At 37.4% G+C, this 27,566-nt stretch overlaps 1 protein-coding gene across 3 annotated transcripts in view; it reads right to left on the bottom strand.

Moving 5' to 3' along the window:
* The window catches only part of col25a1 (collagen type XXV alpha 1 chain), a 158,281-nt gene that overhangs the window by 20,482 nt on the left and 110,233 nt on the right, over window positions 1–27,566 (bottom strand). For all 3 annotated transcript variants that reach the window (XM_083542268.1, XM_083542267.1, XM_083542266.1), the window contains 9 exons: window positions 26,704–26,739; window positions 22,421–22,447; window positions 21,504–21,548; window positions 18,172–18,216; window positions 17,444–17,470; window positions 16,711–16,755; window positions 6,281–6,313; window positions 6,117–6,152; window positions 5,056–5,100 (listed from right to left, as the gene is read on the bottom strand). In XM_083542268.1, the coding sequence (XP_083398394.1) occupies window positions 5,056–5,100; window positions 6,117–6,152; window positions 6,281–6,313; window positions 16,711–16,755; window positions 17,444–17,470; window positions 18,172–18,216; window positions 21,504–21,548; window positions 22,421–22,447; window positions 26,704–26,739 (339 nt within the window). The remainder of the gene's footprint in view (window positions 1–5,055; window positions 5,101–6,116; window positions 6,153–6,280; window positions 6,314–16,710; window positions 16,756–17,443; window positions 17,471–18,171; window positions 18,217–21,503; window positions 21,549–22,420; window positions 22,448–26,703; window positions 26,740–27,566) is intronic.

Below are 27,566 nucleotides of genomic sequence, written 5' to 3' on the forward strand. Positions count from 1 at the left end.
TTGAATTATTTTCAACAATGTACATTAATACTGAAGACATCCAAGACATCCCTTTATCCACGCTCTGAATCATGTGTGTAATCCGCGTGAAGCGTCGCTTCATGAGCGGTGTGGTAGAGACCATTTTCCAATCCAGAGCTCCCTCGTAAGAAGGCGTGTGTTCAGTGGTTGGTTTGATCTGTATCGATTGGATCCAGTTAACTGCCCAGTTGGCTCAGTCATGGAATTCCTTTAAAAACAGTTCACCAAAGGGTGGGCTCTGTCCACCCTCAAAATCTACTCAACCACCATCATGCACCTGTGGAGGGGCAATCACTAGGCAGAGACCCGTTGGGATGCTAAGGACCCCAGGGCAACCTAGTGTGAAGCTAGCGCCGACTTTTTATAGCTTCCTAGTCGTGCTGGTGATGCCACGCTTTCCATTGGACGGATTACACACATGATTCAGAGCATGGACAAAGCGGAATCGTTCCCAAAGCGTTGTTGACGCAACTCAAGTTTCCTCAGAGTATATGATACAAAATACATAACCTGGAGACGATTTTCATGAGGATTGCCCTAGAAAATAAAGAACAAGAGCCACCTCTGCTGCAGAGGACAAGTTTATACCAGCCTTTGAAAAGGTTTAGATTTACGTGCAGATTTACATAAATCCTTCTCAGATTTCAAGTGTCAGACAAATTTCCACATCCACTGTTTAGAGAGGACTGCTTAAGTCAGACTTTCATAGTTAAATTGGGGCAAAGAAAAAAACATTATTTTGCAAGACCGACAAGCAGAAGAGATTTGCTTGGGACAAGAAACACAATGAATAGACATTAGATCTGTGAAAAACTGTCCTTTGGTCTGAAGGAGGAGGACTGTAGTGTAAGGTTCAGAGAAGAGGTCAGACAGGGGCTCAGTGGTGGTAAAGAGGTACTGGATGATTGGCAACTACTGCAGATGTGATAAGGGAGACAGCTAGAAAAGGTATTGGTGTGACATTTGTGCATAGAAAGGAAGACGAAGAGACGTGGTGCTGGAATGAGAAAGTGCAGAAAAGCATCAGGAGAAAGAGGTTGGAGAAACAGAATTGGGATCAGCAAACAGATGACAAAAGTAGGCAGGACAATAAGATGCAGCAGCAGAGAAAGGCATATAAGGAGCTGTATGAGAAGTTGGACACTAAGGAAGCAGAAAAAGATTTGTACCGATTGGCCAGGCAGAGGGACCGAGCTGGGAAGGATGTGCTACAAGTTAGAGCAATAAAGGATGGAGATGGGAATGTGTTGACTAGCGAGGAGAGTGTGTTGAGAAGGTGGAGGGAGTATTTTAAGCAGCTGATTGAACGAAGAAAATGAGAGCGAGAGAAGGTTGGGTGGTGTGGAAATGATAAAGCAGGAAGTGGATAGGATCAGTAAGGAGGGAGTGAGAGCAGCGATTAGGAGGATGAAATGTGGAAAGTCAGTTGGATCAGATGACAAACTGGTAGAAGCATGGAGATATTTAGGAGAGATTGCAGTGGAGTTTTTAACCAGATTGTTGAACAAGATTTTGGATGGTGGGAGGATGCCTGAGGAATAGAGAAGGAGTGTGCTGGTACCGTTTTTTTAAGAATAAGGGAGATGTGCAGACGTGCAGTAACTACAGGGGAATCAGTCACACCATGAATTTATGGGTAAGAGTTGTGGAAGCCAGGCTGAGAGAAGAGGTGATCATCTGTAAGCAACAGTATGGTTTCATGCCGAGGAAGAGCTCTACGGACGTAATATTTGCTTCGAGAATGTTGATGGAGAAGTATAGAGAAAGTCAGAAGGAGTTGCATTGTGTGTTTGTGGATTTTGAGAAAACGTAAGACAGGATGCTGAGAGAGGTGTTGTGGTATTGTATGAGAAAGTCAGGTGTGTCAGAGAAGTATGTAAGGGTGGTGCAGGACATGTCTGAGGACAGTGTGACAGCAGTGAAGTGTGCAGAAGGAACGACAGTCTGGTTCAAGGTAGAGGTTGGACTGCATCAAGGATCGGCTCTGAGCCCTGTTTGCAGTGGTGATGCACAGGTTGACTGACGAAGTCAGACAGGAGTCTCCGTGGACTATGATGTTTGCGGAAGATATTGTGATTTGTGGTGAGAGTAGGGAGCAGGTTGAAAAGAGCCTGGAGAGGTGGAGGTATGTGCCGGAGAGAGGGGGAATAAAAGTCAGTAGGAGTAAGACACACGTGTGTGAATGAGAGGGAGGGAAGTGGAGTGGTGCAGTTGCAAGGAGAAGAGGTGGTAAACGTGGATGAGTTTAGGTATCTGGGGTCAACAATGCATAGTAATAAAAATTGTGTTAGAGAAGTGAAGAAATTAGTGCAGGCAGGGTGGAGAAGATTGATAGCAGGAGTGATTTGTGATAGATGGGGTATCTGCAAGAGTAAAAGGGAAAGTTTATAGGACTGTGGTGAGACCTGCTATGTTGTATGGTTTATAGACAGTGGCATTGAGTAAAAGACAGTAGGTGGAGCTGGAGGTAGCAGAGCTGAATATTTTAAGATTTTCATTGGGAGTGATGAGGATGGTCAGGATTAGAAATGGCTTTATTAGAGGGACTGTGCATGTAGGCCGTTTTGGTGACAAGGTGAGGGAGGTGTGATTGAGATGGTTTGGACATGTGCAGAAGAAGGACATGGGGTATATTGGTAGGAGAATGCTGAGGATGGAGCCACCAGGAAGGAGGAAAAGAGGAAGGGCAAGGATGAGGTTTATGGATGTGGTGAGGGAAGACATGCAGGTAGTTGGTTTGAAAGAGGCAGATGTAGAGGACAGGGGGGTATGGAGAAGGATGATCCGCTGTGGTTCCCTAATGGGAAAATCCGAAAAAGGAAGAATGTCTTGTAAATCCAAATTTAAGATTTTTGTTTCTATCTGCTGTGTCTTTGTTCCTGAATGTTCGGTTGCCACTATGCTGCTGGTTGGTTTACCACAGCTTTTTGCAGTGATGTGCCATTCTGGCTTGCACTTAGCGGGACCATAATTGGCCAAATGACCCTAAATACACCCTTATCTTATACAGGAGCTATTTGTACAAGAATGAGATTGATGGAGTATGGCATCAGATGACCTGGCCTCCACAATCACCCGATCTAATTCCAGTTAAGATGGTTTGAGATGACTTGGACCAGAAAGTAAAAGGAAAGCAGCCAACAAGCACTCAACACTCCTGGGAACTCATCAAGATTGTTGGAAAACCATTCCATGAGGTGTCTTCCTCATGAGGATGCCTGAGAGAATGCCAAGAGTGTGCAAAGCTGTCATCAAAGCAAAAGTTGGCTACTTTGAAGAATTAAATATATAAAACATATTCTGGGTTATTTAACATGTTCTTTCATAGTTTGGATGCTTTCATTATTAATGTAATGATGTTGAAAATAATAAAAATAAAGAAAAATCCTTGAAGGAGGAGGTGTCCAAACTTTTGACTGGTACTATATATATATATATTTTTTGTACATATAATGCATAACTATAAACATCACATATGTATTAATATCACTTCCAAAGAGAGTACATTTTAATGCAAAAAGGACACACAATCTAAGATTGGTGATTAGAGTTATTTTAATAACTGAAAACATATGAGATCTGTGAGGGTGATAATAGCTCCCTCTTGTGGATAAACATTGGGGAGGTTTTAGCTTGGGCTTGGTATTATAAATTTGCAATTGTAATTGTAGCTTTGAAGGAAAAGAAAGTTAAAAAGAAATGTTTGCGATACGTTAGTAACCTCAGGATTTGTGGGTTTTACTGTTCAAAGTATCTGTATGACAGATAAGAATTGTGCTTAATGTCGTTGCATCAGACCTGCAGTGAGCAATGTGTGTTACTTAAAGAGTGAGGGCATAAATTGGATGGAGCCAATCATAACTGTGCACTTCCTGATCCAGTGATGGTCATAGCAATAACTCGTCCGCAATAAATTTGCTTTAGCACACAAATTTCCAAAATTGAAAATAGGAAATAAATTTGGTGGAAATGAAAACATCTCTTTTTCCCACGAAGTGGTACAATACCACAGAATCATGTACTTAATTTATGTTGGTTTTGTCCCTTTTAGTTTTATGAAATGACAATAAAATGAACTAATGCTGTTTTTTTAGCACATTATTTGCATTATTAAACAAATGGATGCCAGTGGACTGATTTAAAACTAAGGGAATTATTAAAAAAGAGACCTCAGTAACAGGACCGTGAGAATAGCATTGTAAAAAAGATAAAGCGCTGTGCTGTGTAGGTTCATACTCCTGCTTTCAATTCAAATTATAAAACAAAATTAATTAAGTCATTAATAGTAAGTCATGTTCACACTCAGTCACACTAAATACATATTGATCTAGTGGTATAATGTCATCTTGTCAATTATTATAATTTTATTTATGTTTGGTTCAACGTGTGTAATGTACATAACAAAACGCATACCAAAAGCTTGTCAGCCCTTCAGTAAATGGGTTATAAAAATGGCAAGAACTTTAACAAGACCAGCAGAACACAAGTATACAAAAAAAGAAGTGCAGCCAAACAAAAAAAAATACCAATAAGCATAATCTCATGCCTGCATCACATGTTGTAGTGTTCAAGCAAAGTGCTATAGTAAAGCATGATTAGCGCATAATTTCTGTAAATAAAAAATTCAATCCAGGTGGCGAAAGGCATATTATACAGAATCTGGTGGATTACTGGTAATTTGAAAGAGGGAAAATGTCTGTATATTAATCTGCCTCAATTTGAGTCTACTCTGTTTCTTGCACTGCATTAGTGATTGACTGCAAAACAGAACATGTTAGCTCACATACAATAATGTTTTTATGCTAGCTAGTTCCACACATAAATCAATGGAATTTAGTTAACCAAGACAAACTAAGTGTGATCAAGTCATAGACACACTGCCACAACGAACAACAAATTGCAGTGAATCATGTAGTAGTGTTAGGCCGCTGTAGGTGGATTATGGGAATTGGGTGTACAGTTAAATCACCAGGATTAAACCCCCTTTGGAACACAATTGACAAATTTCATGGATGAAGTCACAGCAACATTTACCTTTATTCCGGGAAGTCCAGGCAGCCCTGGAAGTCCTGGTTCTCCCTACACAGGAAAAGTGCAAGAAATTACAGCCAAACCAAGCTAAGCCTCCACTCCTGGCCTTGAGCCTGGAAAACCAGCTCAACCACTAAAGGTTTCACTCACTGTCCACTACACCACTAAATCAGACCTCTGTGTTTTGACCAACATGACAAGCATCAGTTTGCTGTTGTGGAAGCAGAATTGGGCGTTTAAGAATGTTTCAGTTGGGTGACTTCCATGGAAATCTTGTGCACATTTTCAGGAATCGCAATTCCCTTGGCCATTGTGTCAACCAGCGTGTTCAAACTGAATTATGTTTAGCATGCATGCAAAGTGGATAATAGACCACATTTCTGAATTCTGTGGTGACTCATTCTTATCTCTAAAGTCACTGTTATGGTTTTTAACAGACACTGGTCTATAATTATTACACTGGAGGCTAAGTAAATCATGAGAAAGTGGTGAAGAAAAGCTGAGTCCGTAAAAGCATTAACATATCATTAAAAAAAAAACTTTCATTGTTAGTTAGGCATTCATGCATTATTAAAATTAATACGCATTGGGAATGTAAGTAGGAACATTTTTTCTAAACAGATCTCAGGCGACAGATTGAGACTTGTGCATTTCCACAAATCATTGAAAATATGATGAACGATTTGCCACAGAAATAGCTGCTCGCTGAGTCCCACTTAATTTCACTTGTATAAATTATTCAGAGTATATTATCTCTTCTTTCATGAGAAATCTGTAGCAGTTGAAAAGTGCAGTGCAATGTAAATAGAATAGATGGATGTAGTATAATATTTAGACATGGTGTTGATGGGTAGTAGTAGAGCTTACAAAGATACTCACTTTCTACCTGAATTCTTCCTCAGTGCAACATGGATATGAAAAGCAATCATTGCTCTGATGTGAACACATAATTTGGTAATACAATATAAACAGCATCCTAATAAAAATATTTAATTTTCATCTCAATGCTGCATTTTAGTTTAGTTTAGTGTTTAGCTAGTGTTTAGTGTATTGTGTTATTATACCTTATGCCCACTTCGTCCTGGTTCACCGGGTTCACCCTGTAATACCAAATTAAACCACATGGCAGATGAGGGCATGAATAAAACAGCTGTAACTGTGTTTTAAAAAATATGCTTAAATGAATTTAGAAAGAAATCACAATAAAAAATTCAGAAGTAAATTATACCTTAATGCCAGCAGCAGAAGACCCTGCATCACCCTGAGGATTTAAAATCAAAATATTTTAAATTGTAGAACACCTAAAAGTTTGTTTTAGAGTCATTTAAACATTCAGTTCCAGTTATCTTTCATTGAAGTAATGTATGAATGCTTATGAGTGGAGGAATACAGCAAACAAACTTATTATAAACTGTCTGGCCTGATAGTAACAACTGAATGAAGGGATAATGTTTCCTTATTTAAGTGTAATACACCTATTTTAGATAAGAACACAGAATATTTATTGTGTAAACATACTTGGAATTGCAGCTATTAAAAATGCAAAGATAGATAGTGTATAAGTAGTGCATATCTGCTAAACATCTCACTGACTTTAGAGTATCTGTGTTTTTCTTTAGATTGTGCTTTTCCAGACCAAGCAAATGACAAACATCCAGAATAGCATGTGTTGTTACTGTTGAGTTGAGTCAGGGTTTGAAAGCCGGCACAGCTGATACACTGATGTCTTATATAGTGTCTATACTCTAGTAAGACCTTCATGTTGCAAGAAAGATACAAAGCAAACAGATAATTGGATATGGCAATGAGTGGAAACATATCATAATGTGTGCAGGTGATATTTGAGAAAAGGTGTATAGGTTCTTCAAAAGTTGTTTATAAGGGTTCTTCACTGGCTTATGCATACACTCATAATTTGCAGATTTTTCTGATTAACTTATAAACAGCTTTACTCAAGCACCCGTAGCAATGTTTTACTTTTAATTAACATCTTTCTGATCCAAATAATCCAAAACTTTAGTCATTCTGGTAACGTTAATGGTATGTTTATTTTACAATAGCATTGTTTCTTTAGGTGACACAATGGCCCAGCAAATAGCATCACCACCTCAGTGCTCCATAGTCTCTGATTTGATCCTAAACTCACATTCTATTTGGAGTTACATTTATTCTCCAACTGTCACGTGTTATTAAATTTCTGTGCATTTTCCAAAATAACATCTTAAAAGTGTACAGATGACCCTACAATAGAATGTGTTTGATGCTGTGTAATGGACTTGCATTCCATATAGAGTACATTCCTGCCTTACATGAAGTGTTCCTCAGGTGACTGTGGCTCCACTGTGACCCTGAAAATAATTTTTATTTCCGAGGAAGGGTTCTGTTTTCTGTGCAAGCTAGTTCTGTATGATTTTATTAGCTCCGGATATAATTTGCCACCATAATGCTGTATGCTAGTGGATGTAGAGATTAATTGTCTCTCAGTAAGTAGCTGGAAAACCACAGTATGATGCTTCTCAAAATCTGTCATTACATAAAAATATTGTTTTGACAAATAAAGAGAAATTTCCAAAAATACAGACATTTGTCACCTATAATTATTTTTTGCACCTCTTGATTAAGATGAAGTATTAAAACCTTCCCACTGTTGCTCAGAATAATAATGACAACAATAATAATTCAAATGGTGTAAATATTTTAGTTGGAATCCTTATTTCTACTATCTAAACAGTGCTGGCATTAACTTAAATCGTGTGCTAACAAACAACTTTTCATTAACAACCAACCAATTTCTTTCACCATTACTTATGAATGCAACATGTTTGTGCTAGTACAACATGCAAGCTGAGATTATAATTAGAAAATGCTTTTCAGATTTTGATTTATTAAAAGGAGTAATAGATCTCTTTATTATTTTATTTTAAAATAAAACAAATTTTGTATATTGTTTTATGCCAAACTGTATAGTATCAATTACTCTAAACAGTTATTTTCCTATAAAAGCATTAGTGCAGCACAGAAATTCTCATGTTTCATTTGTTTCTATCTTGTCATCATAGGCTTCAATTCATCAAAAAAAAATTTTCCACAAAGGATTTTTGTGTAGTTGTTGTGTAGCATTTTGTATGTCAGCTTGTAAAAATGCACATTTTTATCCAAAGAGAAGAGAAACATTCTTAACAATTTTTTTTTTTTTGGATTTTAAAGGTTATATATTTTATAGATATATTATTCTAATTTGTGATTTAATATTGATTTCAAATTGAATTATTAGGGTTTATGTACATTTCACTATGCCACTTCACTTGATTAGACAACTTAATCAAACCGGGACTTTGTCTGAAGAAATAACAGTTAGCTCGGAAGGTTTTAGAAATTATAAGGCAGACTAAACAAAGTATTGTTAACGTGACTTTGTCACGACATTATCTTTGCAGGAAGACACCGTAGAAAAACTAAGTAATTGTATTATCTATTTATTTATTTAATTATTTATTCATTAAATATATTAGTTTGTTTTATTCCCTATTTATGGCTGTTTGTCAGAATTCCACTAGAGTGACGTCCATCAGGTTTTCCCAGCCCATGATAGGTATGACATAAGGCTGCTGACATCCTGGAGGGACGCATCAAGCATTTTTACTGGTGTTTTTTTTTTCCTTTTTTAAACAGAACAACAAAAATAAAATGTGTGGCCAATAATAATCACTGCAAGTGAGTTTAATGTTCCTTTGGGATGTGATATGCATAAGGGGAACAAAGGGCATCTAATGATTAGAGCTGGTGGGAAAGTCAGTGTGCGAGAATGGGAAGGCTGGGCCCTCTGCCTGCTGCTGAATATTAGTTTCCACATGCGTTCTGCATTCAGAAGTTTCTGAGGAATGCATGCCCTGGTTTTTACTAGAGTCATTAAAGAGAGTGCACAAGGCAAACTTAATCTTTGCATTTTCTGTTAGCCATAAACTGGATTACTAGTTACAGATGGATATCACTAAACAGCTTACCCCCATGTATGCTACCGCATTTGTGGCTTGTCTTTTAAAATGTATATGGATTTGTGCAACCAAATGCATTGTGGGCTTAATAATAAAATATAGAAAATTAAAAAGAGCATTGTAAAATTATATTCTTACTGGATTTCACTGTTTAATGCAAATTTTTCATTTAGTATTTTATAATTGTTCCCTTTCAGAAACTTAAGCTGTGTTGAAACACTTTCGGAATGCTTCACGTTGTCCACGCTCTGAATCACGTGTGAAACCCGGGCAATAGGCAAGTCGTGGTGTCATCTAGGTCCTGGGAGACCCATTATGCGGCCCGTACCTTTCCCCTACATTCGCTATACGCGAATATAGGAGATGCCCAAGGCTTCTGTGGCTTAACCTGTAAGCAGAAATTCCCGACAGGGACAGGGTTTTCCTTCTGAGCACCCCAGTGGCTCGTTCTGGCCTATTCAGGCGATGCTGTAGGTAAGGGCAATCGCCGACAGGTTCAGGAGACCACGGCGGCGTTTCAGTGGCACTTCCCCGCCAGCGAAGCCCAAAAACAGAGGGTTGCCGCTATAAGGCCCAAATCTAAGGAGACGGCCAACCTGAGGGTGGTCCTCTCCTTGAAATGGCGGGGACCCGCCGTCTCTCAGGAGGCTCGAACGGCTGCAGGGCATTGCTCCAGACGCTCTGGGAGGGTCAGAGGCCAGCCTTAAGAGACTGGTTCCCCTAAGAGATTTCCTGGTAGCTTGGGAAGAGCTGCCAGACGTATCTCGGTGGGTCCTGCGTACAATAGAGAGGGGCTATTGATTTAATTTCGGGTCCTCTCCTCTCCGGTTCAACGGGTTGCTCAGACTCTGGCCCTGGAGCAAAAAGTACGCACCCTCCTGTGGAAAGGGGCCATCGTATTGGTTCCTTCCTCAATCAAAGAGTCAGGCTAATACAGCCAGTATTTTGTTGTTCCGAAAGAAGGACGGCGGATTGCGGCCAATCCTAGATCTACGCTACTTGAACCACTCACTCATGAGGCTCAGGTTCAGGATGCTCACCCTCAAAGAGGTTGTGTCTCGGATCAAGTCCAAGGACTGGTTTGTAATGATAGATCTAAGGGATGCCTATTTCCACATAGCCATCCTTCCTGCTCACAGGAGTTTCCTGATGTTTGCTTTCAGGGGCGAAGTTTGCCAATATCTGGTCCTCCTCTTCGGCCTAGCACTCTCAGCCCACACCTTCACAAAGTGCATGAATGTGGCTTTAGCTCAGCTACGGCTTCAGGGCCTCCGCATTCTGAACTATATCGATGACTGTTGATATTAGCTCGATCAGAGCTTCAGGCAGTCCGGCATCGAGATTTCATTCTCGCCTGCATGAAAAAACTGGGGTTAAGACTGAACGCAGTAAAGAGTGTGCTTTCTCCATTTCAGAGAACCACCTTCTTGGGCATAGTGTAGGACTCGACCGTGTTGCAAGCACAATTGCTTTAGCTCCCACCCACTCACTGTGAAGCAGTTCCAGAGGCTGCTGGGTCTCATAGCGACAGTGTCCAACGTGATTCCACTTGGCCTCGAGGGGGCAACCCACTCTGCATTATCAAGGTCTCAAGGCGAGCTCTTCGAACCTTAGATACATGGAGAGAACATAGGTTCCTGTCCCAGGGCCCCGTCTTGGGAGCTCCTTGTCATCACGTAACGTACATCGTTCATGGCACATAAATGACCTAGAGATGATGGCCATGCTTTAAGCACTAATACACTTCCTGTAAGACCATATGGACAACACGTCGGTGGTCTCGTACATCAACCACCAGGGGGGTCCTGTGGTCCCAGGGGAAACTCCTCTCATTGAGAGCAGTTTACATCCCGGCCCATAGTGCAGATGTGGCCAAGGCTACATCTGTACGCCTTTCCCCCTATCGTGCTGCTCCCGGGAGTTCTCGAGAAAATCCACCAGGAAGGAGTAGGTCTCCTCCTGGTGGTTTACGGAGCTGCTGTCCCAACTCAAGGGACCTTCTTGGGAAATTCCTCCCAGGAGGGATCTCCACTCACAGGCAGGGGGAACCCTATTTCACCCACCGCCCAGAGTTTGGAAGCTATGGCTGTGGCCTCTGAGGGAGCACAGTTTCTAGCAGCTGGTCTCTCTACTGAGGTATTTGAGACCATCCTCCATTTCAGAGCTCCCTCCACGAGGAGGTTTCAGGCCGCTAGATGGCAGCTGTTTACCACATTTGGCCGTTGTGTTGGCGGCTCTATCTGAATCCCCCTTCAAGCCTTTGGTCGAGGTGGCCCTTAGGTAACGGTTAGTAAGGACAGCCTTTCTTTTGGCGATATCCTCCCTTAAGAGGGTCGGGGACCTACAGGCTCTGTCTGTGGCCCCGTCTCTCCTAGAGTTTACCCCTGGCGTGGCCAGTGCCTTTCTCATCCCTAAACCTGGGTATGGGCCTAAGGTGCCTACGGCTCCCTCATGACCTGTCGTTTTGCAGGTATTCTGCCCTCCTCCTTCCTAGCCTCAGACCTGGAAAAGCAAAATCGACTGTGTCCAGTGCGAGCATTGGATACATATCTCCACAGAACGAGTCCGTGGAGAAAGTTGGAGCAGCTCGAGTTCCTGAAAGGGAACGTCTCTAGGTTACGTATGTAACCCTAGTTCCCTGAGGGAACGAGATGCTGTGTCAACAGGCTAATATTTTCTGCATCCCTGCGGCGCTTACATTCTCTTTTTTCATGTTGCTATCATCCCTCAGCCATTTTGTAGCTTTCTGGTTTTCGTGACGCCACCCGCAAATTACATCACGACTTGCCAATTGGCCAGATTTGACACGTGATTCAGAGGGTGGGCAATGTCCCCAAAGTGTTTTATTTCCTCCGGGAACTAGGGTTACATACGTAACCTAGAGACGTTATTTGGCATGAAAGAAAGTGACATGTCCTACATCAAAACTTGTCTAAAGTGTATTCATGGCATCAAAGTTCATTCTCATGTGCATTTGTGATTTCTTTTATCCAGTCTATCTTGTGAAGGGAAACAACTTAATAGATAGTAGTCATTACAGATTAGGCATAGAGATGTCAACTGCACAGGAAAAGCTTTCATTGCCATGGCTTTCATGAACAACTGTGAATTCTAACATCCCATGTGAACCTTGACATACAGGGAAATTGTTACTATTTTGCCAGGAAAGACTGAGAAAAATCACTGTCAAACATTAACAATAATTCAAGTAAAGGATTCCTCCAAATCTTTGCTAAATCCAGTGTTAAAAAATAAACTCAAAAGCAATCAATGATTGCACAGGGACAGATTTGGTATGCTGTAGCATGACAATTTTCCTTCACTGGAACTAAGTGGCATCATCACTAAAGCTCTTGTGGCTGAATGGGCAAATCCCCATGGCCATTCTCCAAATTCTAGTGGAAAGACTTCTCAGAAGAGTGGTCTTCACAGGTCTTCCCATAAGACTCAGTTTTGAATCAAGCTCAGCAAATCCTAGTTGTGGATTTGTTTTGCGCTTGGCAATGGTGGTCTTGACTATAGCCATAAGTAGATGACTTTAACAAAATGGATAAGGACATCAATACTACAGTCTATGTTTTTTTTCATAAAACAGGCAATAGAATATTTCGGTTTTCTTATTACATGTAATCAAAAGAGTGATTACTTCTGCCACAAAAGTTCAGTTGTATAGGTGATGAGTGCTAGTTACAGTTAAAGTTATAGCTGTAGTTTGGTTGTGGCTCTTTGGTGTCTTGTTGTTTAAAGTATGTCAGCATGGCTATAATGATTCTTCTTAGCAGAACATGAGAATTTGTAGCTGTAGACATTCCCAATAGACCAAAGGCAAGCAGGGCACTTTGGTTGCTGGCGGATGACTGGAATACGATTTGGCTGCAAGACTGTGAGGCACTACATGGAAATTGTGTCATTGGCCTTACCCTTATATTCATTAAATGCTTTCTTGCAATCCAATTAGCGTTTATGCATAAACTGTTTTGACCAAAATGCATTTTTTCCACCTTTGAGATCGCAAATTTCATACCCAATTAAATATTTATACACGTCAAATATTTTATTAGCAGTTTAAACTATGAAAATAAATCTTTTATTGAAAATTTTTATCATAATATAAAGAAAGTCAAAGTTTAACACATTTTCCCACAGTCCTTCTGCTGGTCGAAGTCAATTCAATGTTAATCACTGTCTTAAACAACATGTTTTACCTCATCTGTCACACAAAAGCCACAGCAGCTAGAGCAGAAGTTCAATTTCCACCAAACAAAATCAATTGTTTTTTAGTTACTCCTTTGCACAAATACTTTTAAACATTTGGACAGATTCTCAGAACTCTAAATTTCTCAATTTATTATTTATTCTTTCACGCTTGCCTTGTTGTTTTAGTGTTACCTTTGTTAGCCATTTTGTCTTGAATTTATAAAATAAATACAATTATAACCCAATTCTTGACATTTCTTGACAATTCTTGACAGATCTTGACAGACCTGCATCCACCATGAGAAATGTACTACTCACTATTGATAAACCTTAATGGAAAACCTCAGACATTATTTCCAAATTATGACAGAATGTGTTTTAAGTGTATAAGCTAGAAATGAATGCAAAGCATTAATGCCCTCAGTCAGTGGTGAATCACACAGTGGTGAATGTCCATTTTAATCAATCCAGTACTCTATGGCACTCTTTTATCCAAAAAGAAGGTCATTAGGTGACAAACATGGAAAACATGTAGGCGCCACACTGATCAAGAGGATTTCTGTCTTCTCTTTGACTTATGTATACATTGTAGATATTACATTTTGCTCTGGGTGAATTGTATTGTATTTAAGTGATTTAGACATGACTTGTCTTTATTAATCATTTTTCAAAAGCTGCTTTAAAGTCATGCTATAATTCAAATGTTCATGGCTCTAAGTATAAACAATATGATGAATGTCAGGATGATTTTTTTCTTTTTCTGGATGAAAGTATATGGTAGGACTTTTAGGACTGTGTAGGTAGGACTGCATGTCAGTCAAGGAAATGTGTAATGCATTATATTTTCCATGATACCTGCATCCTTATTCATACCCCCAATCCCCCCACCCAGTTTCATTTAATCTTTTTTATTGCAGCAAGGTGGATGAGATCAAAGCTTTTTTCAGTCAACAAAGTTTTATTGTAGCCCATTTTCTTTTTTGGACTGTTTTCCATGCATGGAAATGGTCCCGCATCTGTTTCCTACAACCCTCCTATACTTGGCTGATGCTTGCACTACCACTTTGACTAAGAATGTCCATAATGGTTAAAAAATAGTTATGCTCCAGTGTGTAATAAATTGGTGGAGACACACTGGGTACATTTCTATTCCACAGTCTATAAGAATCTCCACCCCCCTTAATGTAGTGTGAAGAATGTACACACCCTTCATGACTACATTATGTGAGGTTTAAACATTTTTCCTTTTTTTCATGGCACCGAGATAAACTGTTGTACATTTTTAGATATATTGTGCTCTTAGTATTAGGCCAACTGTCAAATTTGTTTTGTGAACGGATTTGTCTGGCAAAGAGCACAATGTCAGGAAAAGTGTGTACAAGAGGAATTGTGATTTTTTTATATAACGTACAAAGAAATTTTAGAAACTTCATAATCATTTTGGCTTATAATGTGTGTGTGTGTGTGTGTATATATATATATATATATATATATATATATATATATATATATATATATATATATATATATATATATATACAGTGGGTACAGAAAGTATTCAGACCCCCTTAAATTTTTCACTTTTTGTTATATTGCAGCCATTTGCTAAAATCATTAAAGTTTATTGTTCTTCCTCATGAATGTACACACAGCACCCCATACTGACAGAAAAACACAGAATTGTTGACATTGTTGCAGATTTATTAAAAAAGAAAAACTGAAATATCACATGGTCCTAAGTATTCAGACCCTTTGCTGTGACACTCATATATTTAACTCAGGTGCTCTCCATTTCTTCTGATCATCCTTGAGATGGTTCTACACCTTCATTTGAGTCCAGAAATTTTTGATTATACTGATTGGACTTGATTAGGAAAGCCACACACCTGTCTATATAAGACCTTACAGATCACAATGCATGTCAGAGCAAATGAGAATCATTAGGGTCAAAGGAACTGCCTGAAGAGCTCAGAGACAGAATTGTGGCAAGGCACAGATCTGGCCAAGGTTCCAAAAATTTTTTTGCTGCACGTAAGGTTCCTAAGAGCACAGTGGCCTCCATAATCCTCAAATGGAAGATGTTTGGGACGACCAGAACCCTTCCTAGAGCTGGCCGTCCGGCCAAACTGAGCTATCGGGGGGAGAAGAGCCTTGGTGAGAGAGGTAAAGAAGAACCCAAAGATCACTGTGGCTGAGCTCCAGAGATGCAGTCAGGAGATGGGAGAAAGTTGTAGAAAGTCAACCATCACTGCAGCCCTTCACCAGTGGGGCTTTATAGCAGAGTGGCCCGACGGAAGCCTCTCCTCAGTGCAGGACACATGAAAACCCGCATGGAGTTCTCCAAGATGGTGAGAAATAAGATTCTCTGGTCTGATGAGACCAAGATAGAACTTTTTGGCCTTAATTCTAAGCGGTATGTGTGGAGAAAACCAGGCACTGCTCATCACTTGCCCAGTATAGTCTCAACAATGAAGCATGGTGGTGGCAGCATCATGCTGTGGGGGTGTTTTTCAGCTGCAGGGACAGGACGACTGGTTGCAATCAAGGGAAAGATGAATGCAGCCAAGCACAGGGATATCCTGGACGAAAACCTTCTCCAGAGTGCTCTGGACCTCAGACTGGGCTGAAGGTTTACCTTCCAACAAGACAATGACCCTAAGCACACAGCTAAAATAACGATGGAGTGGCTTCACAACAACTCCGTGACTGTTCTTGAATGGCCCAGCCAGAGCCCTGACTTAAACCCAATTGAGCATCTCTGGAGAGACCTAAAAATAGCTGTCCACCAATGTTTACCGTCCAACTTGACAGAACTGGAGAGGATCTGCAAGGAGGAATGGCAGAGGATCCCTGAATCCAGGTGTGAAACACTTGTTGCTGCCTTCCCAAAAAGACTCCTGGCTGTATTAGATCAAAAGGGGGCTTCTACTAAATACTGAGCAAAGGGTCTGAATACTTAGGACCATGTGATATTTCAGTTTTTCTTTTTTAATAAATCTGCAACAGTGTCAACAATTCTGTGTTTTTCTGTCAGTATGGGGAGCTGTGTGTACATTCATGAGGAAAAGAAATGAACTTAAATGATTTTAGCAAATGGCTGCAAAATAAAAAAGAGTGAAAAATTTAAGGGGGTCTGAATACTTTCCGTACCCACTGTATATATACACACACACACATTATAAGACAAAATGATTATGAAGTTTCTAAAATTTCTTTGTACGTTTGTAAATATTATAGATATTTTTTTATGTCTGTACAGTATATTTGTGCATGTGGTAAAAGTTGAAATGCAAAAAATGAATGACTTATACACTACTTCTACAAAAAGTCAAAAAAAGTTTTAGTCATACCCTTATTTTAACTTTAGCCTAATCTTAAAGTGAGCAGTGAGTTGAAAAACATGTATGGCAACCAATGAATACCATTAAGCATTGAGTATTAAGTATATGTCATTGCGCAGGCTTACCTTCTCACCAACATCACCCTTTGGGCCCTCTTCTCCCATGTCACCCTATACAAAAGGCAAAAAATCTTATAACATCATATATTTATTTATAAAAATATAAGACATAAATAAAAATATATTATATTATAACTTAATAAGGTCTAACATTCATCCATCTTATTGTATGGCAGTTTGGACAACATTTATGTTCCAGATGTTAAATGAAAAACAACTTCGAGTCATATTGCCAAACTACTGGCATAATATTTGATCCTCAGCTTAGAGCCTGAAGGAATAGAACAAATAGTAGCTAGCTGCCAACATTGTTTATCGGATTCTTCATTAAAAAAAAAAAAAAATCATAGTTTAATAGTCATATAGTCAAATAGTTTAAAAATCATATATTGTGATTTTCTGGATTTATTTTTTTAGATTATGTCTGTCACAGTAGACATGCACCTATGATGACAATTTCAGACCCCTCCATGATTTCTAAGTGGGAGAACTTGCAAAATAGCAGGGTGTTCAAATACTTATTTTCCTCACTCTATATATATATATATATATATATATATATATATATATATATATATATATATATATATATATATATATATATATATATATATATATATATATATATATATATATATATATATATATATATATTTATTTATTTATTTTTTTAGTTAAGAATTTTAGTTCATCCGTTTGTTGTCTAGCATGATGTATAAATGTATAAACATGGACTTACCTTTTCACCTTGCTCTCCTCTGTCACCCTAGTTTGAAAGAAAGTTCAAAGGTCAGACAGTGCAGGAGGTAAGAAAATAAAAGCACACTGCCTGTTTAGATTAAATCTATGATAAAGTTCACGTTCAATTAAGAATTGAAGCTCATGTTACAGCTATTGCTTCCACAGATGACCTCAGACTTAAATAAGGAACAATTCCCTAGGGGACGGTGCTGTGGGGATTGGGCAGCAGTCGAAGGCGGGGGCCTGCTTAGACTGCTGCCCCCGCGACCCGAATTACGGATAAGCGGGAGAAAATGAATGAATGAATGAACTCCCTAGGGTGTGCCTCACTTTAAAATAACATTTACATGCAGATACAGAGGATATGGTATGGTGCACAGAGGCAGGACAGACAAAAATATTTAAAATGAGATGTAAATATTTGCGATGATGGACAAGATCCATATGAAAATCAAGTATAGTGGAACAGTTCGAAACAGTGGCTAATGATGTTCTGTGTTCTTGCAATTTCTTGCATTTTTATTAGAAATCATACAGCCATCTTGTCAGATGATTTTTCATTTGAACATCAACACATTTCTGGTGGTAGCTTGTTAAAAAAAAAGGCTCTGTCTGTGATTGATGTCACAACATAAATCCATCACAAAAAATAATAATCTGAGAAATTTGAGATATGAAATGGATTCCATGATTGGAGGTAAATTGCGCACATCATGTGCCACAAACCTTGGCACCAGGCATTCCATCTAATCCGGGCATACCCACCTCCCCCTACAAACAACAAAGCATAGAATGTGACCCTTTCATTCCCTCCACCTAGTGAGCCATGATCTGTCGCGCCCAAAAAGTCTCACGAGTCCAGATAAGTTTATTGTCATGACGTTTTAGAAGGAATTTTTGGTGAATTATATATCAGAGTACTTTAAACAAGCTTTTCATACCACTAGTTCTAAACTATTACAATAATCCTGGATTTTTGTATTACTCCTGTGGCTGTTCATTTTGCTTATAAACTAATACTTTCTATCTGAACACATTCAAACATCTATTAAACATTAAGCTATATTTTCAGACGTGGTATTTTGATGCTAATCTAAACTGCATCTAATCCAAACAAATTTTTACCACTTGATAATTTGATAGAGGAATTAATTTACTTTTTAATTAAACTTTACAACACCAGAGATCCATTTCATAAAGACTTGCCACCCAGCCATCCAAATACAGGCACAGAGTTTCCAAGTAGAATTTCCAGTTAGAAAATGGTCTTACACTGTTTCTTTTGTACACACAACCTAAATTTTTTTCATCTATTTAATGCTCCAGAGGAATACTGTGCTTGTGTATCAGATATTCTCTGTTCATTTTTCTTTTTATTTACTCTAACAATACCAGATCTAACTACCAACTATCCAACTATCAATGAAAAAAACCTTGTTTGCCCTACAATACAAATCTTTTTCAAAGCAGTTTTGTCCTTACAATTTCGTCAGGGGATTTAGATGAGGATAAAAGGAAAAGTAAGGAGCCAAATTATCTAAACGCAGATACAGCACATTTAAAGCAAAGAACTTCCAAGAAGAGAACTACTGAAACAAAATCTTGAATATTTGATCTGTTTAATAAGGTTTATGAGTTGTTTTATTCCCTAAATTTACCTTGAAAGGTCAAGATCAGCATTAGCAACATGGTGTTACTTTTAACCATAATACTAAGATGCTACTTTATCTGGGTTGATCAGATAGCAAAAATCACCCTAGTAGTTTCTGCCAAAACTGAATGATGTTGACAGGACATTCTTTCTTAGGACATTTAACTTAGACATTTCAAACTATTAAGGCAGAGTTGTCATACCCTCCATCACCCTACATCAAACTCTAAACCTGTCTTGCCTCTGCATTCTGATGACCAACGTTTTGCTCACCTACTTTTAATTTTTACCCATTTAAAGGCTATTCAAGAACTGTAATGACTTTAGTTTGTAAGTTATTAGATATGTATATTCTCTGTTGTCCTTAAATGTGTACAACCCTGTTTTTTCAACTCTTCAATTTCTGCTATTGTTATTGCATTCTGGTTTTCTTTTTAAATTTGATCCCCATGTTCTGTGGATTTATGACATTTTGCAATATGTTTTGTTTTTGTCTTCAAATCATGATTTAAAACATGACCTCTGGATTAGGTTTGGACATTGTTTAGTGATAAATGTATCTCAATTTCTATTCAACCACTGTCCTGCATTACAGAAAACCTCACCACAAATGGGTGGAGAAGATACTCCAGATCAGCATGTGCCATGGTGCAAAACAAATACAGTAACTGCACAAAGCATCACATCAATTAACCTATTCTAATATATGTACACCTATTTCATCTCTCTTTGCAAAAAGAACAATTTATTTTTTAAGGTGACAGATTTAACTTCCCCTTATCCTTAAAAATTACAGAGACTATTGCTGCAATATAGGTTTTAGATTTAATCTGTGTCTTGCTCTGTCTGAATTTTTTTAAGTGATGTTTAATTTCTTTACCCACTGTAAAATGGCCTGTAAGCTCTAGGTTAAGCAGAAAAAGAATAGTTACACCTTGCTCAGGGATTGTACAATGAGGCAGATGTTCGCCAATATGCTCTACACAAAGCAGATGGAGTGAATCCGCTCTTATTTCTACTTTATCAATTGTGTGATACAAATAAAGACCAGCTGACAAATTGACAAATTAGGCACATTCAATATATCTGGACTAACTCCTGAACAAAGGAGACCCATCTCTTTTAAGGATACACTTGGGCTCAGCCCTCTAAGGAACATTGGCCTTTGCAGTTATGCAGAATACATTTTACAGTAAAAACACATGTAGACATCTTAAGAAAGGATGAATATATTGTGGAGGATGGGGGTCTCTCCTGATTTAACAGGACATTACAGTCTTCACATTAATCTGTAAAGCACAGAAATTATGGTAGCACACATCCCCTTGTTTTTTTCCAATGTGATTCATAAATAGCTAATATCCTGAAACTTGTTATATTTGTAATATTTCATATTGTATAAAAGATCATGATCCATGCCATCACAAGGTGCATTCAGTATATGTAGCGCTGACATATCAAGAAGGTGAAACCTACACTTTTGCACTGATTGCCATGGTCTAAATGCTTTTGTGGTTAAATCTTACTCTCTTTTCCTTCCTTTTCCAGAGGCCCTACAGCAGTCACTGTACAGGGTTTTCCCTCCAGCTTAAATGTATATTTTCTCTTATAAGTGTAAAGGATGAGAGAAATTTTCTTTTTCCAATCACTTTTTAGCTATTATGAATATTCAGTTATACCTTATGGCTTTGTTTTTGCTCTTTCTGTTTTGTCATTTTCATAGAGGTAGCTCATTTGATTAAGACCAATGATCCTCTGGCCTGCAGAAACCAATTGTTAAGATTGAGGTTTAAACACCTACAATATGAACATATTGTATGCATATACATCCCCAAAGCCTCAACTACTCTCCCAACCCCATAACTTTTTCAGCTTTCAGACTACATGGTCTACAGACCTTTTTATTTTCCAAATTGACCCAATATGGAACAAATTATTGATAATTTTAAGATGTTTTATTTATGTATAAAATTATGTATGTATGTATGTAAAAACGATTTTGTAAATGGTGTTCTAAAAAATATCGATTGTTTTAGACCATGTCCAGGGTCCACCTCCTAAATGGGTAAAGCATTTATGGGCAAGCTATCAGGAATTGCCAACATCATATTTGGCTATCACAGACAATTCAGTAGGTCAAAATAGCTTGGTAGGAGTATACATAGTGAATGTCCTCCAGTCAAGTCAAGTCAAGTAGGTTTTACTGTCATTTCAACCAATGTACTGGGCAGAATAGTTAATCTACTGGTTATGTGTATTGAGTTTCAGCCCTTTATCAACTGTGTTCAGCTGGACCATTGGTCTGGTTTTGACAATAACAATTATAACAATATTATGAGCTTATATTATTATTTTAAACCCTAAGAGTACATAACATAGATGTGTGAAAAGTTATGTAAAAACTTACCTTCAGTCCATCAATACCTGGAATGCCAGAGGGCCCAGGGGAGCCCTATCAATAAAAGTTTTTTTCGGATTAATTAAATACCCTTAAAACTATATTACTTTTAATTAATGTTTTATTCAATAAATCAATAAACCTGATTCAGATTCAAATTAGTTGGATAATTATGCCATCTTAAATCATACATCTTCTTTGAATAATTCTACAAACAAATGCCACTAAATAAGTTGTCAGGCATGGATCATATGCTCAATTTTTCTCTTCTAAAAGATAACATAGTGCTGGCCACAAAATGTTTCATACTCTCTTGACTATTGAGTCTGTTTGGTAAGACTCACATATCCAAATATATTGTTTACTGAGGCTGGAAAAACACCTGGCATAGACAACTGACAAGAAACAGAAATCTGCTGTGGATTCTGCTACTCTGGAACTACAAGTAGAGCCTTGTAGATGTTAAAGAAATTATATATAGTATTTTCATGTCTCTTCATTATTGAAGCTTGTATAGTTCTATTGATACAGTATATCTAAATATAATAATAAAATCTTCTATGCAAGATTTGAGATGTTCTATTTTTCAGCCATTCTTAGATATTTTTTTTAAGAAAAAAACTATTGACTAGTTGACAGGAAATACCACTGATTATTGTTTTTTCATCAATCTTTGTACAAAATATTTCAGAATTTTTATCAAATTATTTCTTGATCACAACATGCAGGGATTATTAAACTTTATAAAAGGCTTAAAAATATGCTCAAGACAACGAGCTGAGGTGGCTATTATATATATGAATACATCTTTGTATGTAATGTTAAATCAGGCTTTATGAATTACATGATGTTTCCATGATGTATGACTCATAATAACTATGAAATATAAACAGCACTTAGGACTTTAAAAAAGACTTAAACTGTACCTGGAGTCCTGGAGGGCCCTCGGGTCCCTGGGGGAAAAAAGAAAAGAAAATTACTGAACCATTAGAGAGGTTGAGGTATGAATTTTTTTTCTGCTAACACAGTCCTTAGAGATTACTTGCCCCAACAGAACAAGTAAAGCAAGCTTTTTAAGGCCTGGATTAAGATTATCAACCAATGATTTGTTTTATTTTTGAGGAAAAAGGTGTTAAAGCTTTTTGCTGGTCTTCAAATCACTGGCTAGAAACCGAGAAAGATAGATAATGTAAATTAGTATGGCATCAGTTTTTCTCTTTGATTACTTTTAATGAAAATTTTAAGGCCTTGTGGGTAAACTTAAGTACAACTTAAAAAAAAAAAAAATGTCATTGCTGATTAATTTTAAGCAGTTTCATTGAAAAGCTGTGGGAAACCAGACGTTTTGAATAGTAAATAAAAATAATTAATCATTATCACCGTAACAGTATGTAAAAGAAGACTATGTATGTAAACCTAAACATTTTGCTGCAGCCAAAATAACAGACCAAATGGTGTTGGCTAAGTTTTTTTTTTCCCCTTTTGGAACATGGCCCATTTACATATCTATATCTGTCTAGCTATCTATCCAGCTATATATTCTATATATGCAGCAGTTTTTGTCAGTTATCCTTTTGTGGTATTAAAAAACTGTTTTGCATGTTTTAAACTAGTTAACATGTCATGATTAAGGGCAAGCTGATTTTTATCAGACATAGTGTGAGCATTTATATATTGCATGTATATTGTATATATTCTATGCTAAATTTGTCCAGGTTCTGATGCCATTAGATTGCTCAGAACAATTTGGTGCTGTAGTGGAAAACACCCTAAAGAGAAAGAGTCTTTCTCTGACTAGTCTTGACCCTACAGTCATCATAGAATGCTGCACTTCATCAGTTCATGAGTGGATTCCAGGAGAGCTCTTAGATCTTGCCCCTGTTGGCCAGCAGAAGGCTTATGCATGGCATACAACAAGAACATTGCTATCTCCTTGACAGACCTCTGAAAGTTGTCTTATATTTAACCACTGTGATGAATCATGATGTGTACTGAGGACAAGTATAAGCCATATTGAATGTATCAAATTCAGAACTCCCTCTGTTCCCCTGAGTGATGAATTTCACAGTAAATATCACATTAAGAGCCCAAGCTCAGATATTGTCCATATGTCTGCAGACAATGTCTGTGGTCTATCATTTCAGACATTACATCTTGCCTACCCATTTTTCCAAACTAAACAGAAGTAAACCAAAGCTTTGTCTCCACACTGAGGAGATAAGTCATTATTGAAAGAAAGCAAATAATAGGTTAATAGGCATCAATTTAAATGACAAATTTTTCGTTTCCTGTTCTCTCATTTTCTTCCTGTCTCTGGTTGGCAGCTTAACAGAATACTTCTCCCAGTAATTGGCAATAGACACTATAAGTCACTAACAAACCTGACTATTTGTAATACAGTCTAATTTAGTTTAAAAATATATAAACATTTGCTTTACAAACAGGTGTCATTTTTAGACACAAATAAACTATAAATTGTACATATACATATGAAGGACATTGATATGTATTTAACCAACTTTTTATCTATACTGACAACTAGATTCTTGATCTTATACAAGTCTTTAATCAGCCAGTTATGTGACATCTGCATACATTCATGCAGATACAAGGAAAATATTTCAGTCAAAGTTTACATAAAATAGCACAGTAGGAAAAATGTGACTTTGGAATGGGCTAGTGCAAATACTTTAGAAACTATTAATCTTCTAAGATTTTTACACACATTGTCTCATAATTTTTCTAATCTATAGCCTTCTCTGACTGTTTTTGACTGACAGAAGTGTAACCTTTGGTGTTGTAGCCCATCTACCTCAAGGCGCAATAAGCAGTGTTATCTGAAATTGTTTTCTGTTTCAAGTTTAAACAGTGATTTATTATAGCCTTCTTGTCAACTCAAACAAGTCTGGGTATTTTCCTCCGACCTCTCACAAGCATTTTTTACTACTGCAAAAATTATTACAATACCTTGATTGTAAAATGAATTGATTGTTTTCTCTGTTTACCAGATAGCTTTTGTTGAGAGAATTTATAAACTGTCAAAAAGTAATCTAATGAGTTTTATTTCTAGTGCATGGCATACAGTTCTGTATGCTAGTCAACATTTTATATAAGTTAAGCATTTAGCTATTATTCCTTATTAAATGAAAAATGGTTTAGTCATAATAAACTTATCATAAAAGCATGACACACTGTACTTTTTCTTGCATGCAACATATATAGTTAAACCCCATCTTTTCTCTACCCTATTGGGCCCCAAACTACATATGTCACCCTTGCAATCTTTGAATATATACTGCCCACATTTGTGTCTTACTTTACACCCGTAGTACTTGAGAGTGGATATCTTGGTCTGAAATGCATATCTTATAAAATAGCTGTGAGGAAACTTTCCTTACATTTGTTAATCTCAAAAAGCAGTATCCAGTTGCTGTTAATTAGAACATCTTGGCCCTTATAACAAGCTCCATGTGTGGAAATTTCTTTTGAAAGACACCATGTTACTGTTCCAACTTAAACTGCTCCTAATAAACCAGTCTTTAAACTTAAGTAATATTTTGCTGTAAGTTAGGATATTGTAAGCTTGATGCAATCCCAAAGTTATTTTCTTCAAGAAAAAAGAAAGAAAAAAACATTAATTACTGTTGGACAGTAACATCTTATTAAAATTGGTTTCTACATGTTAGACAAGGTTGCATGTTTGGCAACCAAAAAAGCAAGTTAACGATGTGACAAAGTGCAATTTTCCAGCCAATGACACAGATGTATTTAGCTTAGTGCCTAGAGTAGCTATTAAACAGCATTGCCAAAAAAAATTTTTTTTTTAGCATTATCTGTGAATTGTGGGTTGTCCTTAAATGTAGATAGTCGATAATTATACCTTATAAACATATAAAAAGTAAATGAACAGAAAAGAAATCAAATAAAATCAATAATTAGTGCGACCACCGTTTGCCTGAAAAACAGCATTAATTCTTCTTGATTTTTGCAGTGCCTTAGCACACAGTTATTGAAGAAACTTGGCAGGTAGGTTGTTCCAAGCATCTTGAAGAACTAACCACAGATCTTCTGAGGCTCAAATCCTTCTGTCTCTTCATATAATCGCATACAGTCTTGATGATGTTGAGATCACGGCTCTGTGTGGCCAAACAATCACTTCCAGGACTCGTTGTTCTTCTTTGTGCTTCTCTAAGATGTATTTTTAATGTCATTGACTGTATGTTTGGGGTCATTGCCCTGCTGCACAATAGGTCTGGGGTCAATGAGGTGCCTTGCTGATGGTTATGCATGATGGATTCTGCCTATATTTCTTACCATTGGGGACACCACTTAACCTGACCAAATCTCCAACTTATATACTTGCAACAAATGCTGTGTATGCAGCCATGGTTCCTAAACTCCTTGCTGTTTTATGTTTGTTTTTAGTTTTGCTTTCATGGACTTCTCATGGTTTTTTTTGTTTGTTGGAGGCAAATCAAGATCAAAATCAAATCACATTTAACAGAGTATGAAATGCTTTTTTTGACTGTCCAACATGTAAATAAAATTCAAATATTAAAAAATTTAAATGATAAAAGTATAAAGTATAAATAAAAATAAAGTATAACTATAAAGTATAAAATATAAGTAAAAAGATATATACTATACCATAAAATATATACACAAAAATAAGACAGAATTGGATGGTTATGGATATGACAGGTATATATTTGTGTTTTGCATGGGCTGACTGTCAGAGAACCACCAGCCATGCGTCCCTCCTGCACTCAGCACAATCGCTCAGCCTCTCCATACTACTAATCCCCTTTAAAGGGCCCCTGTTCCCATCCGCTTACTGTCCGATCTACAGGTTACACTACAGATCATCTCTGGACTACCCATGCTCTGCAATCCACCCATTCTCTGGTCTTCGGATCTCTGGAAGTATCTGCTCCATGTACTAAGGCTAGTAAAAAATGTGTATTGACTTTACTACCAGTTTCCGACTCTTGATCTGTGCATGACAGTGACTGCATGAAAGTGCCGCAAGAATTGGTCTTTATCTTTTATAGTCTACCACCATAACATGTCAAATTATAGTTGTTCCTCTGAAGTGCAACATGTAATGTAATGAAGTAATGTCTTAGTTTTAAAAGTAATAATTACAAAAATAAAAGTACCGTTTCTCATTTGTTCAAATGGTACCACTTATTATGTAAGATGCACTTACCGCAGGACCAAGCTCTCCTGAGGTTCCTGGGTCACCCTTTTATTAAAGAAAAAACACATTAGATCAAATTGCTTATGGACTTTTATAATGCAGAATTGAGTATAAGTCATAAAATACTATTACTACTGACTGGCTAAAAGGAAAATATTTGGTGTGCCAATGTAGTAATTTTAATATCTATACAGTACTATTCTCTGTTATATCAAGAGTAAAACTGAAAATCTATATACAGTATATGGCCAATGGTCACAAACATATTTGCTTGTTGAACATCCCATCCTGGATTTGCTTTCCTCGTTGCTGTTATAATAACCTCCGCTTATTTGGGAAACCTTTTCTCTAGATTTATGAGATTCGTTTGGGAGATATGTTTTCATTCAGCCTATGAGCATTATTAAAATCAGGTACTGCAGTTTAGGCAAAGGGCCCTGACATACATGCAATATTCCAGTTCATCCCAAAGGTATTTAGTAGGGTTGAGGTCAGGGCTCTGTGCAGGACACTTTAGTTCTTTAACAACACTAATAGATCATAACTTCATGAACCTCACTTTGTGCACAAGGGCACTGTCATGCTGGGACATGTTTGAGCCCTTTAATGACAGTGTAGGGAAATTCTAATGTTACACCATCTAAAAACATTTTATAGAATTGTGTCCTTTTAACTTTATGGCAACAGTAAGAAATACATATGGGTGTGATGGTCAGCTGTACCCAACATTTTGAGCATATAATGTTTTTGAAAACAGCATACTACTGCTTAATTAATTCGATCAACAACAAAAAAAATTGTTATTGACTTACCAGTGTACTGTTTATTATACCTTTTAATAATAAAAAAAAAAATTCATTCATTAATTCCTT

The sequence above is a fragment of the Silurus aristotelis genome (genome assembly GCF_946808225.1).
Source record: "Silurus aristotelis genome assembly, chromosome: 5".
NCBI classification, from domain to species: domain Eukaryota; kingdom Metazoa; phylum Chordata; class Actinopteri; order Siluriformes; family Siluridae; genus Silurus; species Silurus aristotelis.